Genomic DNA, 18021 nt, shown 5'->3' with positions numbered 1-18021 from the left:
TGTGTTGAGTGCTCCTTGAAGGTGTTGAAGGCCAAGCTCAAAGGAAGTCAATGTTGAAGGTTTTTGGTGGTGACCTAGAAGAATTTCTTCTCCATTGGACTTTTGGCTTTGAGTTCTAAACACCTAGAAGTATCCATTATCAAGGCTACTTCTAAAAGTGGAGTGATACACTTGTGAGGGCAGCAATCTTGGTGGCTGGAATTGGAAGAAAAGGAACAACCAATTTTTAGAAAAAATTTTTGTGAACTTTAGAGACTAATTTAGTGACGGAAAATTTTGTCTCAAAACCAATTTTCCATACAAAATCCGTCTCTAAATCCGTCTCTAGTTAGTGGCTAATTTTGTTTACCTTGAAATTAAGTGCAGCCACCAATTTCATTTAGTGTGAATTTACATTTCATTTGGAGTGAATTTGCATTTCATTTGAATGTGAATTTGCATTTCATTTTATGTAAATTTGCATTTCATTTCTTGTAAGTTTTCAATTTCTTCCATTTTTCTACAAGGCCTTTATTAGGAGTTTCTTGGAGTGCCTTTGGTGTATCTCTATCTCTCCTTAGTGTTTTCAATTAGGAAATTTCGTTTAGTACATGTGAGAGTGGTCCTTGGAAGTCTTTGGTACTTTCCAAGCTCTCACCTAGGTTTACTTGCTTAAAAACGCCTAGTTTATGTTTTCTTGTCTTTAGGTTTTCATGCAATTTATGTTTTAAGCAATTTATGTTTTTAGAAATTTAAGTTTTCAAGAAATTTATGTTTTCATGCCATTTATGTTTTCAAGTACTTTATGTTTTCAAGCATTGAACAATTGTACACTTTAGGCACTTGCTTGTTATTTTTCTTTTAAATATATCTTTGTGAAAATTGCTTTGTGCAAGGCAAACATACAAGGGGGTTTAGAGATTTTTACTTGAAGAGGCTTGGTTATTAAGTGACTCTTTAGTAGCTCACCACCCTCCAAAGTTCAATTTGTACTCTTAGACCTCTAAGTGTCAAGTCTAAGCACTTCCAAAAATATTATTTTCTTTAAAAACTATTTTTGTGTGAAAATCCTTTTTGTCTAACCATGTATCAAGATTCCTCCCATAGTGAAAGTGATGGCTCCCCAAAAATTCTTTCATACATTACTAAAGAGCTCAAATCACTTAAACTATGAAAAAAGCAAGAGGCTATTCAAACAGAAAGAGATAAAATTGAAAGAGAAGGCCAACTTGCTTATCTTAAGGAAGAATTGAGAATTCTTAGGCAAGAAGAAGAAAACTTGAAAGAAGATATGAAGAAACATAGAAAAAAAAGTAGGAGCTCACATTCCCAATATACATCCCCTAATGAAAGCATGAATCAAGGGGATCACTACCAACCTCCACCTAGAAAGATAATAAGACTTAGGGAAGTCAAAGTTGACCTCCCACAATTCTTTGGAAAAGATGATGTGGAGTTATATCTAGATTGGGAGATGAAAGTTGAGAAACTCTTTGCTTTCCACAAGGTAAGTGAAGAGAGGAAAGTCCCTCTGGCTACCCTTAGCTTCTAAGGGCATGCCATGTATTGGTGGACAGCTCTAGAGAGAGAGATGCCTCCATAATGATCCTCCAATTCAATATTGGAATGATTTTAAGAGTGCAATGAGAAAGAGGCACATTCCCACCTACTATGGAAGGGAGCTTATGAATAAGCTCCAAAGGCTCCAACAAAGAGATATGTCTGTAGAACAGTACAAGCAATAAATGGAGCTTTACATGATGAGGGCTTGTATTAGGGAAGAGGAAGCTACAACTGTAGCTAGATTCTTAAGTGGTCTTAATTTAGAGATAAGAGACCAAGTGGAGTTACTACCCTACAGGGACCTAAATGACTTGGTCCAACTTTGTGTAAGGGTAGAACAACAAAGAATGAGAAAATATTCTTACAAAAAAGATAGCTCCCACTCTTCATCTCTAAAGAAAGACTTCAAGAGAGAAGAAAAACCTTTTGATAAAAAGAAATATTTTGAACCCTCCAAAAGTCTAGCTATAGAAAAAGATAAAGGAAAGGGAAAGGTCACTTCACACACTAGTTCTAGGACTAGTGATATTAAATGCTTTAAATGTCTAGGTAGAGGCCACATTGCCTCCCAATGTCCCACAAAGAAAGTGATGATCATGAGGGGACATGACATTTATAGTAGCCAAGATGAGGCTACTACTTCCTCTAGTAATAGTGAGGAAGAAGCAAGTGATCAAGAGGAAAATGTGGAGTCTACTTTTCCCTATGAAGGGGAGCTCTTAATGATTAGGAGACTCCTCAACAACCAACCTAGTGGTACTCTATCACAAAGGGAGAACATTTTTTATACTAGATGCAAAGTTTTAAATAATGCATGTTCTCTCATTGTTGATAGTGGCTCATGGTGCAACTGTTGTAGCACTAGACTAGTTGAGAAGTTGGATTTAACTACTAGTCCCCATCCTAAACCTTATCAACTCCATTGGCTTAATGAGGATGGTGACCTAGTAGTTGACCAACAAGTAAAGGTCAAGCTTTCCATTGAGAATTATAAAGATGTGGTGCTATGTGATGTAGTACCAATGGAAGCTTGTCATATCTTATTAGGAAGGCCATGGAAATTTGATAAGAAAACCATGCATAATGGCCTTACAATGAGATTACCTTTACTCATAGAGAAAAGAAATTTGTGTTTCATCCTCTTTCTCCTCAACAGGTGGCTGAGGATTAAGCACAAATGAAACTTAAAAGAGAAAGTGAGAAAAGATTTAAAAAAAAAAGAAGAAGAAAAGAGAGGAAAAAAAAATCCATGAAAAATAAGGATAAAGAGGAATCTAGGTAGAAAAGAGTTCCCTCCCTAGAGGTTGTTACTCAAGAGAAAGAAATTTCTAAACAAACCCTCTTGATTCAACAACCCTTTTTTATCCTTCTTTGCAAAGGAACTCTTACTTGCACTACCCCATCTAGTGGACATGAGACTTTACCTAAGGGGGTAAAAATTCTTCTAAAGGAATTTGATGATCTATTTCCTCCCGAGGGTCTAATGGGCCTTCCTCCTTTAAGAGGAATAGAACATCAAATTGATTTGGTGTCTGGGGCTAGCCTACCTAATAGGCCTGCCTATAGGACCAACCCCCAAGAGACTAAAGAGATAGAGTCTCAAGTCCAAGAGTTGTTGGAGAAGGGCTGGGTTCGAAAGAGCTTAAGTCCTTGTGCTGTTCCAGTGTTGTTGGTTCCCAAGAAAGATGGCAAGTGGAGAATGTGTTGTGATAGTAGAGCCATTAACAACATCACTGTGAAGTATAGACATCTTATCCCTAGACTTGATGACATGTTAGATGAGCTTCATGAAGCCATCATATTTTCTAAGGTTGATCTTAAAAGTGGTTATAATCAAATAAGAATTAAAGAAGGTGATGAATGGAAAATCGCTTTCAAGACCAAGTTTGGATTATATGAATGGTTGGTGATGCCCTTTGGTCTCACCAATGCTCCTAGTACTTTTATGCATCTCATGAATCATGTTCTAAGGGATTGTATAGGTAAATTTGTAGTAGTTTATTTTGATGATATCCTTATATATAGTAGGATCCTAAGTGATCATTTAGGACACTTAAGGCAAGTCTTTTATATACTTAGGAAAAATCGACTCTTTGGAAACCTAGAAAAATGTACCTTTTGTGTAGATAGTGTCATATTTTTAGGTTTTATTATTAATAAAAAAAGGGTTCATGTGGACCCCGAGAAAATCAAGGCCATCCAAGAATGGCCTACTCCTAAGAGTGTTGGAGATATTAGGAGCTTCCATGGTTTGGCAAGCTTCTATAGAAGGTTTGTTCCTAATTTCTCCACAGTTGCCTCCCCATTGAATGACCTAGTGAAGAAAAATGTAGAATTCATTTGGGGAGAGCAACAAGAAAAAGCATTTCTGATGGAGAACACTAGGAAAAGTGAAAGATGGACTTCTCCTAAAATTCTCTCTAACTCGGATCTTCTTCAAAGGAGACTTGGAACTGCACTTCAAGCACTTGAGAAGGATGAATCACGGATTGGAATAGGCCTAAGCCTTGGATGGAAGTATCCAAGCTCAAGCATCAATGGAGTGCTCACTTCAAAGAGAAGGAAGAAAGATGAAATCCTAAGGTTTGAAGGAGAACTCTCAAGGTGACTTTGAAAGGGGAAACTCGGCCAAAGGCTCTCAAATTTCATTCAATATTCAAAGTGAGTACAATAGGTGAAGGAGGGAACATTTATGCATCCGAAAATATGAATACACTTGGCGCCACATGAGTGGTCACCATGTTGGCGCCAAGATTTGAATTCAAATTTGAATTTGAATTCAAATCTTGTAACACATGTGTATGACCGGTTCCATGGATGCTTGGTGCATTTGGTTTTGATTTAGTGTGTATTTAGGGTTGAATTTGAGTCACACATGTTCAGCCAAGGTGGCATGATCCATGTGACTCAAAATGCAACTTAAATGCATGCTAAATTAAACCTAGTTTGCCCTAATTTAACTAAACTAGTAATCCTCCTTTAATCCTAATCTAATGGCCTAATTACAATGGCCAAACAAATACAATGGAAAGGAAAAATTACAAGAATGAAAATGAGCCCAATATTGGGTACCAAAAGCCCAAAGGCCCATGAAGTCCAAAACTAGGCCCAACAAGCCTAAAACCTAAAATGCTACTCTATGTGGTCCAAAATACAAGACCAAAATATATTCATACTATACTAACAAAAATATAATAAGAATGTTAAAAACAAGATAAGCCCATGTTGAAACTTGGTTTGGGCCTTCCAAGCCCATAGGGCCCGTTGGGCCTAGACTGGCCCAATCTTCCATGTCTAGCCCACTCCTCTTGGATCTTTGAGTGTGTCACCTCTTGCATTCCCAAGTATGATTCCATCAATTTCTAACCTTAAAGGATAAGCTTACCCATGCACCACTTCTATCTCTTCCCGATTTTTCAAGAACTTTTGAGCTAGAATGTGATGCTTCTGGAGTTGGCATAGGGGTGGTCTTGTTACAGGGTGGGCATCCAATTGCTTATTTCAGTGAAAAACTTAAAGGTGCCTCCCTTAACTACCCTACCTATGACAAAGAGCTCTATGCTTTGGTTAGGACCCTTCAAACTTGGGAACACTATCTTATTCCCAAAGAGTTTGTCATTCATAGTGACCATGAGTCACTTAAATATTTGAGGGGCCAAGGAAAATTAAATAAAAGGCATGCTAAATGGGTAGAGTTCTTGGAACAATTCCCATATGTGATCAAATACAAGAAAGGGAAAAATAATGTTGTGGCTGATGCCCTTTCTAGGAGACACACCTGTTAGTCTCCCTTAGATCTCAAATCTTGGGATTTGATCACATTAAAGAATTGTATTCCAATGATCTTGAGTTTAATGAATATTATACCCAATGCTTGGCAAAGCCTAAAGGAGGTTTCTATATTTCTGAGGGGTACTTGTATAAAGAAGGTAGAATATGTATACCCCAAGGATCTATTAGAAAACTTCTTATTAAGGAAAGTCATGAGGGTGGTCTTATGGGGCATTTTGGAGTTGAAAAGACTCTAAGCTTTTTAAAGGAAAATTTCTTTTGGCCCCATATGAGAAGGGATGTTGAGAGGTTTTACTCTATATGTATAGCTTGTTTACAAGAAAAGTCTAAAGTAATGTCTCATGGCTCCTATACACCCTTGCCAGTTGCTAACTCTCCATGGGTTGATATAAGTATGGATTTTATTTTGGGCTTTCCCAAGACCCAGAGAAGCATGGATTCTATTTTTGTGATAATGGACAGATTTAGCAAAATGGCCCACTTTGTACCCTGTCACAAAATAGATGATGCAAGAAACATGGCAAGACTCTTCTTCAAGGAAGTGGTTAGACTTCATGGTCTACCCAGAACAATTGTTTCAGATAGGGACACTAAGTTCCTTAACTATTTTTGGAAAACTCTGTGGAATAGGCTAGAAACTAAACTGTTTTTCTCAACTACTTGTCATCCCCAAACAGATGGGCAAACAGAAGTAGTTAATAGATCCTTATCCACAATGTTAAGGACAGTCCTTAAAGGTAACCATAAGTCTTGGGATGAGTACTTGCCCCATATTGAATTCGCTTATAATAGGGTAGTCCACAAAACTACCAAAATCTCACCTTTTGAGGTTGTATATGGTTTTAACCCTCTTACTCCTTTGGACCTAATACCCCTACCAGATTCTTCTCATTATTTTCATAAAGAAGGGGTATCTAGGGCTGAATTTGTAAAGAAACTACATGAGAAGGTTAAAACACATATACAACAACAAAATGAGAGAATTGCTTTAGAAAGAAGCAAAGGAAAGAAAAACCTCATCTTTAAGGAAGGAGATTGGGTTTGGCTTCATTTGAGAAAGGAAAGATTTCCTTCTCAAAGGAAGTCTAAACTCAATCCAAGAGGAGATGGTCCCTTTCAGGTCCTCCAAAGAATCAATGATAATGCTTATAGGTTAGATCTTCCTAGTCACTATGGAGTAAGTAACACTTTTAATGTAAGTGATCTTATTCCTTTTGCAGGTTATGATGAGGAAGATGAACCTACAGATTTGAGGACAAATCCTTCTCAAGAGGGAGGGGATGATAGACCATGGGCCAAGGGCCCAATCACTAGAGCCATGGCTAGAAGAATACAAGAAGAGTTGGATCTCTTGAAGACTAGTGGGCTTCTCAAGCCCAAGGTATTCTTCACTTGGACTACTCTATCATGAAGAGAAGGCCTAAGCTCTATTTGTGAATAGTTTGTACATAGTTTCTTGTATAAGTCTATTTTTGCCTTTGTATTTGTGAGGCACTTTACTTGCTTTTATTAGTTAGAGAATAATGATTTTAGGGTGGGTTACTTGGAGAGTTTAACTCCATTTAACCTCCTTTGTTGATACATTCATTTTATATTTTTTCAGTAGGGAAAAAGGGGTGGCATTTAGCAATGCTTGAGGGTGTGACTAGTAATTGGGCCAGAACTGAGCCTAGGCAAAATTTTACATATTAGACTCATTTTGCTTTGAATTTTTCATAGATTTGATTTAGCTAGGTCTCATCATCATATGATGAACCTAACTAAACCAAATCAAATATTTTTGAAATAAATCAAGTGAGCAAATAAAGTCTTGGCCGCCTAGCTCCATTGTTTCACCTTTGGCCAGATTTCTAAGTCTTTCTCTTCAAGCTTAGAAGCTTGCCATCCAAGTTTCTAAACCTTGGGAGGTTAGGCCGACCTTACCATGGTTCTTAAGTGAACTATGGTCAAGGTTAGCTTGCTCTACAAGTTTTAGAAACCATGGACGGTTAGGCTAAACCTTACCATGGTTCCTAGTGAACCATGGTTAAGGTTAGCTTGCTCTCTAAGCTACCTCTCCCTATATATTTGTAAACCTCACATATTTTCTCACTTTTTGAGAAATGAAATTAGAATTTGACTCAAATTCTCTCCTCTTAAAGTCCTAAGTTCCGTGGAGAAACTTCCTCTCTAATTTTCTCTCAAAGGTTTTCAACCTTTTAGCTTGGTTTAACAAGCTTCTTCACTTTCTCATGGAGTGACCGAACCTCCTTGGTGATTCAACCTCCATTGAAGCTCCTTCAAAGAAGTTCTTCAATCATAAAGTGTGGTCAACCTCAAGAATATCCCGGTCCTTGCATGGAATGGCTTGAAGAACAACAACCCTCTCCAAGTGCTTCCATCAAAAGTCCATGGAGATACTATCCCACTTCCATACAAGTATGTCTAAAGGTTGTAATTTTCCAGAAGGTTTCTGGTGTTCTACCTTTGACTTTTTGACAAACTAAGTAAACATAAAAAAAAAACTCTTATATCTCTCTCTTCATCCTAGGCCACCAAAACATCTTCTTGAGGTCTTGGTACATTTTAGTGGCTTTTTGGTGGATACTAAAGCTACTCTAATGACCTTCCTCAAGGATCATTTTCTTAAGCTTAAGTATACAAGGAACACACAACCTGTCCTTAAGCCTGAACACTTCATCCACTCCCACTCTAAACTCACTTTTCTTCCCTTGGTTCAACTTATCTACTTGAATTAACAAGAAAGGATCTGCCTTTTGTCCTTTCCTAATTTCACCTATTAGGCTATTGGTCACTCTCAAGGTTTCCAGTCCAATACTTTTAGGGGTCAACTCAAAAGCAAAATTGAAGTCTCTAAATTCTTCTAACAAACTAAGCTCTCTAACCATTAAAGCAGACACCTGAAGGGATTTTCTACTCAGGGAATCAGCCATTACATTGGCCTTACCATGGTGATAGCTAAGTTCAAAGTCATAATCCTTAAGAAATTCTAACCACCTCTTTTGTCTCATGTTAAGCTCTTTTTGGTCAAAAATGTATTTAAGGCTTTTATGATAGAAACCACTATCTATTGATGGATGGATGTATTAATGGGACGGTCACCTTGCTCCATGGATCATGGAACACCAAGGATCTTCTAGACTTTAAGGATGAATGAGACGTCCCAATGCAAGAAGGAAGAGGCGTGAAAGGTGGAGGCTCTTATGGTAAGGTTGGCTCACTCCAAGATGAAGGTGGAGGCCACTCTAGGGTTTATCACTCACCAAGGGTGGGGATAAGAGATGTTAGGCAAAAAATAACCTAATGACTAAGGATAGGATTTTGAGGCATGAAATGCTTACTGAATATCATAATAACCCAAAGTATTTACAAGGTGGGAGGCTTAGAGTATTTATAGAAGGAAGGAAAGGGATTTAGGGTTGTAAGGAGTGCTTGGTCGAGAAATGCATGCTACATGCACTCCAAATGCACCCTAAATTAACCCTAAATGTAGTGTGGGTGTCCTTCCCTCCTAAAAGATTAAAATACTTTTTGACCTAAAAATAGAAAAAAGTGGACTTTGACCTCACAAGTCAAGGTTTAAGCCCAAAAATAAATCATAGTCTATTTCGCCCCATAATAAAAAAGCTAAATAAGAAATACAAAATGAATCCTATAACTCTAAGGTACCCCAAAATACAAGGGTAAAATAGGAATAAAAGTAATAAATCCTATACTACTCAAGATAGGCTTAAGAGAGGATCAATACTCTACACACATGATGAGCATAGCCCTAGGCATGGTGTCTCCTCTATCCTCCTCTAGTCTCCTAGTCATGGACCTAATAATGAATCTCATATGAAGCTCCAAGGGTGGTCTTCCATTAGAAATTTTCAGATTAAACATCATTGTCAACTTGAGCCTTTCAATTCTCATCCATATCTTTTAATTTTTTTTTATTTATGGTTTTTGTCAACTTGAGCCTTGAATTGAAATTCTTATCTTGGTTTACCAATTTTAAGTAGTACTTAATGAGAGTTTTATTATAAGATGAAATGACACTCAAATTTAGCACAAGTCAAACTTGCAAAAATCTAACTTAGACCATATTCAACTCAATCTTAAGTTATTAATTACAATTTTATCATCACTTGCACACACTCAAATCGGTCATAAGAGTCCTCTGAATTAATTAGTTTGCAATTTAGATATAGACTTGTCAAATTGTAGCATAGATCATATTTGTGCCCTATATGTTAGATATTTTAGAGTCTGATGTGTGAATAAAGATACTATTCCTTTTCTCTATTTTTTTTACGGTCATTTTGATATTATTTTTTTATTATTATTTTTCTAAAAGTATTATTTTTTTTCTTTTTATCTTTGATAATTAATGTGTTTATTAAAAAATGGGTGAAATACCTCTTTTGGTCCCTGATAACAATTTTTTGTTTTAATTTAGTCCCACTTTAATTTTAGGTCTCAATTTAGTTCTCAATAATTTAAATCATTGCAATTTAGGACTTCCGTCCAAATGATTTAAACGGGATTAACTTCTGCTTACGTGGATGCCACGTAGATGCATAGGTGGAAGCCAAATGGAATGAATACACCTGGAACCAGAACCTCGTTCTGCATGCACGTGTTATGAGTTAATTTTACAAATGGAACGAACCGTTCCAAATACAAATTTAACACAACATGAGTACAGCAAAATGGGCCGTTCTGAAACCAGAACGGGTCGTTCTGCTGTTAGAACGGGTCGTTCTGCTGTTAGAACAGGCCGTTCTGAATTCAGAACGGCCCATTCCAGAACGTGCTTTTATTGTATTTTTTTATTATATCTATATTAATAAAAATACAATAAATTAATATTTATTTATGAATAAAACAAAAAAAATAATAAGATAAGACCTTCCAAAATCCTTCTTTGATTTGAACTTATCCAGTTCAAAATCTTGACTAAAATGCTGCAATGTGATTCAAAATTTTGAAAATAAAAATTCATAATATATCATAAATTCAAAGACAGAAACATGGTTCAGAAACTGAAAAAAAAAATTCAAAACATAATATATAATAAAAAAGTTCAAAGAAATTATTTCACTCTAGTTTGACTAACAATGAAATAAAACTTGTTACCATTGTCCTTAATGATATACTGCATCATCTTTAATGATACACTGTATAGCCCAAATGTTTAGCAATTGAAGTTATCAATCCCCATTAACAATATGCTTAAATATGTTTTTAGTCCTTCAAATTTAGGATAAATCTGTTTTTTGTCCCTCAAGTTTAAAATTGTTTTTAGTCCCTGTAATTTCAAAAAATCTTATTTTAGTCCTTATATTCAAATTTTGTTAAGAAATTTATCAAATATTATTGCATAAAATCTACCTATTGATGTTCCTATTAGTGAAAATATCACATTAAATCCAGTTGATATTGCATAATTGTCTTAATTAGTCACTTTCAAATATGTTATTGGTGACCTAAGGGATTAAAACAAGATTTTTGAAAATTACAAGGACTAAAAACAACAGTGTTAAATTTGAGGGACCAAAAATAAATTTATCTTAAATTTGAGGGACTAAAAACATATTTAAGCCTTAACAATATTACCAAATCTAGTGTTTGAAATGCTTTGTACTGTATTTTTTTGTCACGAAATTCTGGAACCAGAACGACCTGTTATGAAACCAGAACGGCCCGTTCTGGTTACACTATTGGTGTGTTAATTTTGCAACTGGAACGGCCCGTTTCAGGTACAAAATTTACACACCATTAGTGTAACCAGAACGGGTCGTTCTAGTTCTAGGTATCTTCTAGTATTTTGAGATCCACCTAGGTGGCATCTGCGTGGCATCCACGTGGCCACCAGTTAACTCCGTTTAAATCATTTAGACAGAAGTCCCAAATTGCAATGATTTAAATTATTGGGAACCAAATTGAGACCTAAAATTAAAGTGAGACTAAATTAAAATAAAAAATTGTTATCAGGGACTAAAAGAGGTATTTAACCTTAAAAAATGTGTTTATTCATTTTTAATATATCTATTTCTTCTTTAATCATCTAAAGAATATAACAAAAAAATAAATAATAAATATTTTAAAAATTTAAAATATTAATTATTTTCTTAAATATTATACATAAATTTTAAACCTAAAATATGGAAGGAGTATTTTTTTTTTAAGTCACCGGTGTATATAAAAAAGTGGTGGAAGTAGGAGAAGAATAGTATTGAATTGAAAGTGGAAAGCATGGAAAGAGCGAAAGGTGAGAGATTGTTGCTGATGGCATCACCGCTACAAGGGCACATAACGCCGTTGCTCAACCTAGCAGAGATCCTGTTCTCGAGGGGGTTCTCCATCACCATCGTCCACACCCTCTTCAACTCCCCCGACCCATCGTCCTACCCTCACTTCGATTTCCACGCCATCGCCGACGGAATATCCCATGCGGAAGCCTCCACGCTCGACGGCCTGCACCTCAGCGACCTCATCAACGTCCGATGCAAAGACCCTCTCGAGGAGTACTTGGCTGCGGTGCTGTCTCAGTCTAAGGAACGTGTTCCTTGCTTCATCGCCGATGCTTCCCTTCTTTTCATTCAACCCGTGTGTCATCATTTTAAGCTCCCGCGCCTTGTGCTCAGAACTGGTGGGGCTTCCTCTTTTCTTGCTTTTGCCTCCTTTCCCCTCCTTAGACAAAAGGGCTACCTCCCCATACAAGGTTCCTTCCTTCCTTCCTTTAATTTTCAATTCAATTCAAAGAAAATAGTATTTTTTATAATTAAAAATTTTATTTTGGAAAATTCAATCATATTTTTATTAGAATCATCTTACATAATTCAATTGAGATTTTTTTTAATATAAAAAATATATAATATTTAATTAAAATAATTAATTTTTTTTAAAAAAATATATATTAAAATATAATTATATTCAATTAAGATAATTAAAATTTTTTAAGAATATGTTAGAATATTGTAATCTTTAATTTTGTTTACTTAAAAAATAAAATCTGCTAATATTTCAAAATATATATTTTAATGAATTATTTTAATAGATAGATTTTATAAGATTTTTTAATAAAATTTATATATAATTTATTAATCTAACAATTTCATCAAATTATTTGAAATTTTGCAATATTTGTTTTTTTGTTTTTTTCTCACTTTTTTCATTTCTCTCTCCTTTTTACTCTTCTCTGCACTCTCTCTCCCTCTCATCTTCTCTTTTTCCTTTTTTTTTCTTCTATATTTCTTATCTCCCATGGTCTTCTTCTTTCTCTTTTTCTCTCTCCTTCCTCTTTCTCTCACTCTCTCTCTCTTTCTCCCTTCTCATGTCATCTTTATTTCATTTTTTTTCTCTTATCCTTTTTTATTCATCAATATTTTTTTGTTGTATTTTTATATATCAATTTTAATGTATAATTTATCAATTTATTTTTTTTAATTATTAAATACTTAAAAAAATTGAATTATTAAATATTATATATTGTTAAAAATTTTAAACAATTAAAATTTAACAAATTCTTAATTTTAATAAAATTTAATATTAAAATATCAAATTTTTAAACACATATTAAAAATATATTTTGACAATTCTACTAGGAAATGAATATAAAAAATTTGAACATATATAAATTCAGTAGTATAGATGAAAAAATATAGGTTAAAAGACTAATTTGGTCCGTTATAATATTTTTTGTTTCAATTTAGTCTCACTTTAATTTTTTGTTTCAAATTATTTAAATAGAGTTAACTGTTGGCTACGTGGATGCTAAGTAGATGCATAGGTGGATGCCAAATTTATTTAATACATCTGGAACCAGAACGACCCGTTCTGAAACTAGAACGATCCGTTCTACTTGCACTCTTGGTGTGTTAATTTTGTACCTGGAACGGGTCGTTCTAGATGCATTATTTAACACACAGCGAGTGCAAGCAGAACGGACTGTTCTAAAACCAGAACGAGCCGTTTTGATTTTAGAACGAGACGTTCTAGATTCAGAACGGGCTGTTTCAGAATGCCAACCACATACGTGCGTTCAAAAAATTGCAGTAATGTGGTTCAAAAATTGAAAACAAAAATTCATAACATAACATATATTAAAAAAATGAAATATGGTTCAGAGACTAAAAACAAAAATTCATAATATAAAATATACTAAGAAAGTTCAAAGAAATTACGGAGAAAGGAAATTATCTAGATAACACTGAAGGTGCCAATAATACATCTTATCCACCATATAATTATAGTATTGTTGGCGTTTATCCATCTCTTGCAATCGACGATCCATACACTGAATGACTGACAGGATATCAACATTATCTACTTGTACATGTGATTGTGTGGTGAAATGTTGGTCTTGTGTGTCATCTTCCTCTACTTCAGGTTGTACCTCCTCAAGAACAGGTTGTTGTTGTTGTTGGGGTACATCGGTCAATGACTTCAAGGGAAAATACCATGTTGTTTCATCCATGACTGTATAATGCTGATTTGATAATAAGTGGTTCACTCTAGTTTGACTAACAATGAAATAAAACCTGCCACTATTTTCCTTAGTGATACACTACATTGTCCTTAGTAATACACTGTATAACCCAAATGTTTAGCAATTAAAGTTATCAATTTCTATTGACAATATTACCAAATCTAGTATTTGAAATGTTTTGTACCTTGGATCTTTTTCCTTGCACGATTCACAACCGTGATTTAGAATCACGGGCGTGAACTATAATCAGCAATCATTTGTGTTTGGTATTCTGGAACCAGAACGGCCCGTTCTGAAACTAGAATGACCCGTTCTGCTTACATAATTGGTGTGTTAATTTTGCATCTGGAATGACCCGTTCCAGGTGCAAAATTAACACACCAAGAGTGCAAGCAGAACGGATCATTCTGGTTTCAGAACGGGCTGTTCTGGTTCCAGATGCATTAAAGAAATTTAGCATCTACCTATGCATCTACGTGACATCCACGTGGCCAACCGTTAACTCTGTTTAAATAATTTGGACAGAAGTCCGACATTGTAGTAATTTAAATTATTAGGGACTAAATTGAAACAAAAAATTAAAGTAAGACTAAATTGAAACAAAAAATATTATAAGGGACCAAATTAGGTTTTTAACCAAAAATATAAATGTTATGTAGAGAAATGTTGCTCAAGAGGACTTGAAATCAAAATCAATTATTTATTAAAAGATTGAAAAAATTATTGATTTTATTTTTTTTATTGAAACCTTGTCATTTATGTTTTTCTTATTAATTGTATTATTTTTTTTAAATTCATATTGCCCTTTAAAAATTTATAAAATTCTTTTAAATCTTAAAAATTCTTAAGATACAAATTCATTATGGGGTCTATTGGATCAGATTTCAAAAGATTTAAAAAAAAAATTATTATAAAGTCTTTTAGTATTCAATCAAAATAATTTTAATATAAAAAAGTTATGTAGTATTCAATTAAGGCAATTAAAATTTTTTAAGTTTACATTAAAATCCGGTGATATTTAAGGGGTACCTTAAAACCTAGTTGTATTCAATTAAGTTTTTTTCAATTAAAAAAAATGTTGGTATTAAAAAAAATAGAGATTTCAATGAATTATTTTGATGGATGAATTTTGCAAGATTTTTTAATAAAATTTATATATAATTTACTCTTTCAACAATCTTATTAAAATTATTGAGATTTCACATTCTTTTTTTCTTCTTTTTTTCTCTCACTTTTTTTGTTTTTTTTTTCTTTTTCACTTTCGCTCTCTTTTTCACTCTCTCATATTCTCTCTTATCTTTTTCTTTCCCTTCTCTCTCTTCCCTATCTCATCTTCCTTTACTTGTCTCTCTTTTCTCGTGTCTTTTCTATCTCATATTCTTTTTCTTTTTTGTTCATTTTTCTCATTTATTTCCTCTCCTTATTTTTTTATCAATTTTTTTATCTAGCAATATATTTTGTTCACATTTTTATTTATCAATATTGATTTATAGTTAATTAATATTTGTTTTTTAATTATTAGATATTTTAAATTATTGTTAAATTATTAAATATTATATATTGTTAAAATTTTAAATTATTAAAATTTAACAAATACTTATTTTTAATAAAATTTAATGTTAAAATATTAATTTTTTAAAACATATATTAAAAATATATTTTAACAATTCTATCTGTTAATGAATATCATAATTTTGAATATATTGTTCAAATTCAATAGTTCAAATGAAAAAAATATAAATGCATAGAGGGTTGAATGCAGAGAAATGTTATTTAAGAGGACATGAAACCATATTCAATTGTATGTTCAAATTCAATAGTTTGAATGAGAAAATATAAATGGATAGAGGGTTGCATGTAGAAAAATGTTTCTTAAGAGGATATGAAACTAAAATCAATTGTATATCAAAAGATTGAAAATTTTATTGATTTTATTTTCATTATTCAAACCTTGTCATTTATTTATTTTTATTAATTATATTATTTTTTTTAAAAGTATTGTCCTTTGAAATTTAATAAAATTCTTTCAAATTTTATAAATTCTTAAAATACAAATCCATTAAAATTCATATTACAAAATCTTGATTAAAAAAGTCTTTAAAAAATATTAAAAAATATTACATATTTACAAAATCTTAAAAATCATTAAATTCTTTCAGAGTTTTTTAAAATTTATAAGACTTTTTTTATGTTAAAAAGACATGAAATCTCAATTTAATATACCTGTAAAATTCATATTACAAAATTTTGATTAAAAAATCTTTTTAAAAAATCTTAAAAGTTATTATATTTTTTACAATTTTTTTTAAAAAATCTTTAAAAAATATTTTAAAATCTATAAAAAATTATATTAAAAAAATCTTATGAAATCTCAATTTAATATGGAACCGCCATAAGTATCTAGTTCACAAAGACATGACTAATTTCACTAAATAAATCGAATGCGGGGTGTTCGCTAAATAGGTCATCTATACCACGTGAGAGTGTAAGTGCAAGTGTAGGCCTAAGTAACCACTACTCCAACCCATATAAAAATAGATACACTTGATTGTAAATAAGCAAAAACTTGAAATACTGTATTGGTGAAATTAAAACCTCAATAACCGAGTGGAAAATGCAATGAAACATTTATTTTGTTCATTTTTATAAATATTATAATAAAAATGTCATTTTTCTGAAGTGCGGATTGAAGCAACATGCCTTCTTGAGATAAAAAGGGCTTAAGAATTTAGTGTTTACTTCTGTTGAAAATTCAGAATCTCGATTGGAAGAACCTGTGCTGGATCTTCCACCATTCAAAGTGAAAGACCTTCCCAAGATTCCGTCGCAGGATCCTGAGGCATTCTATGAACTAGTTTGTCGTTTTGTTGAGTCATGCAGGGCTTCTTCAGGCGTTATTTGGAACACCTTTGAAGAGTTGGAATCATCTGTATTAACAAAATTGCGCCAAGATTTGTCTGTACCAATGTACCCTATAGGTCCTTTTCACAAACACTTTCTTACAAGTAGTTCAACTTCTTTTACTAGCTTGTTGGCCCCAGACAAAAGTTGCATGTCTTGGTTAGACACACAAGAACATAGAAGTGTTGTTTATGTGAGTTTTGGGAGTGTTTCAACAATAAGTAAGGTTGAGTTCTTGGAGATAGCTTGGGGGCTAGCCAACAGCAAGCAACCATTTTTGTGGGTTGTTCGACCCGGGTTAATCCGTGGCTCAGAATGGCTTGAACCATTGCCAAGTGGGTTCCTAGAGAATTTGGGAGGAAGAGGCTACATTGTCAAATGGGCTCCTCAAGAACAAGTGCTGAGCCATCCTGCTGTGGGAGTATTTTGGACTCATAATGGTTGGAATTCAACTTTGGAGAGCATATGTGAAGGGGTTCCAATGATTTGTATGCCTTGTTTTGCTGACCAAAAGGTCAATGCCAAATATGCAAGCGATGTTTGGAAGGTAGGGGTGGATTTACAGAATAAGCTAGAGAGAGGAGAGGTAGAGGAGACCATAAAAAAACTAATGGTTGGGGATGAAGTGAATGAGATTAGAGAGAATGCCTTGAATTTGAAAGAAAAGGCAAGTGTTTGCTTGAAACAAGGTGGTTCGTCTTACAGTTCCCTTGATAGCTTGGTTAGTGACATGTTGTCACTGGAATGTTCTACTTCTAAAGCTCATTGATTTCTCTACAAGAATCAAATACATGCAATGCAAAAGGTAACTTATATATGTACAAAAATCACTGAACAGAATAATCAAATGTTAATATAGCATATAATATCAGCAACCATTTACTCTTGCCTTGTCTTCAATTTAATTATGTTTTCCTTATGCATGAGTGGTTCTTCAATTTTCTCTGTTCAAATGTATTTTCTCCCATTTTTTTTTTTTTTTGCATATATTTCATTTGGTTTGTGTTCTTAGTTCTAAGATTCAAGATTAAGTTTATACCCTATAATCTTTTTCTAAGATTCAACATCACCCTATAGCTAATATTATGAAATAAATTTATGATAGTCTTAAATTTATTCTTTTTATTTATACTTTAATATTAGCTATTTTTAGATCTAACTCTTCTTTTTTGTATTTTATTAAAAAAAAATTGCTCTATCAAAATATTTTCTTCGTAATTTCCATCTTTTTCAACTGTTTCTAGGTGTTCTAAATCTTTAGAAGCTATTTTTTTTTCCTTTCAATTCCCACAACTATAATTTAAACATGC

The 18021-nt window shown here is 33.4% G+C and overlaps 1 protein-coding gene across 1 annotated transcript; it reads left to right on the top strand.

Moving 5' to 3' along the window:
• Positions 1-11519: 11519 nt before the first annotated feature.
• On the top strand, positions 11520-17598 carry LOC109809236 (UDP-glycosyltransferase 76F1-like). Its single transcript, XM_020372484.3, has 2 exons — positions 11520-12043; positions 16567-17598. Exons 1-2 carry the CDS (start codon positions 11575-11577, stop codon positions 17478-17480), a joined length of 1383 nt encoding a protein of 460 aa, XP_020228073.2. The 5' UTR covers positions 11520-11574; the 3' UTR covers positions 17481-17598.
• Positions 17599-18021: the final 423 nt, after the last annotated feature.

This window comes from Cajanus cajan, chromosome 5 (assembly GCF_000230855.2).
Source record: "Cajanus cajan strain Asha chromosome 5, NIPB_CcT2T_4, whole genome shotgun sequence".
Taxonomy (NCBI): Eukaryota; Viridiplantae; Streptophyta; class Magnoliopsida; order Fabales; family Fabaceae; genus Cajanus; species Cajanus cajan.
The sequence above is the reverse complement of the archived record's forward strand: the minus strand, read 5'-3'. Positions and strand labels throughout refer to the sequence as shown.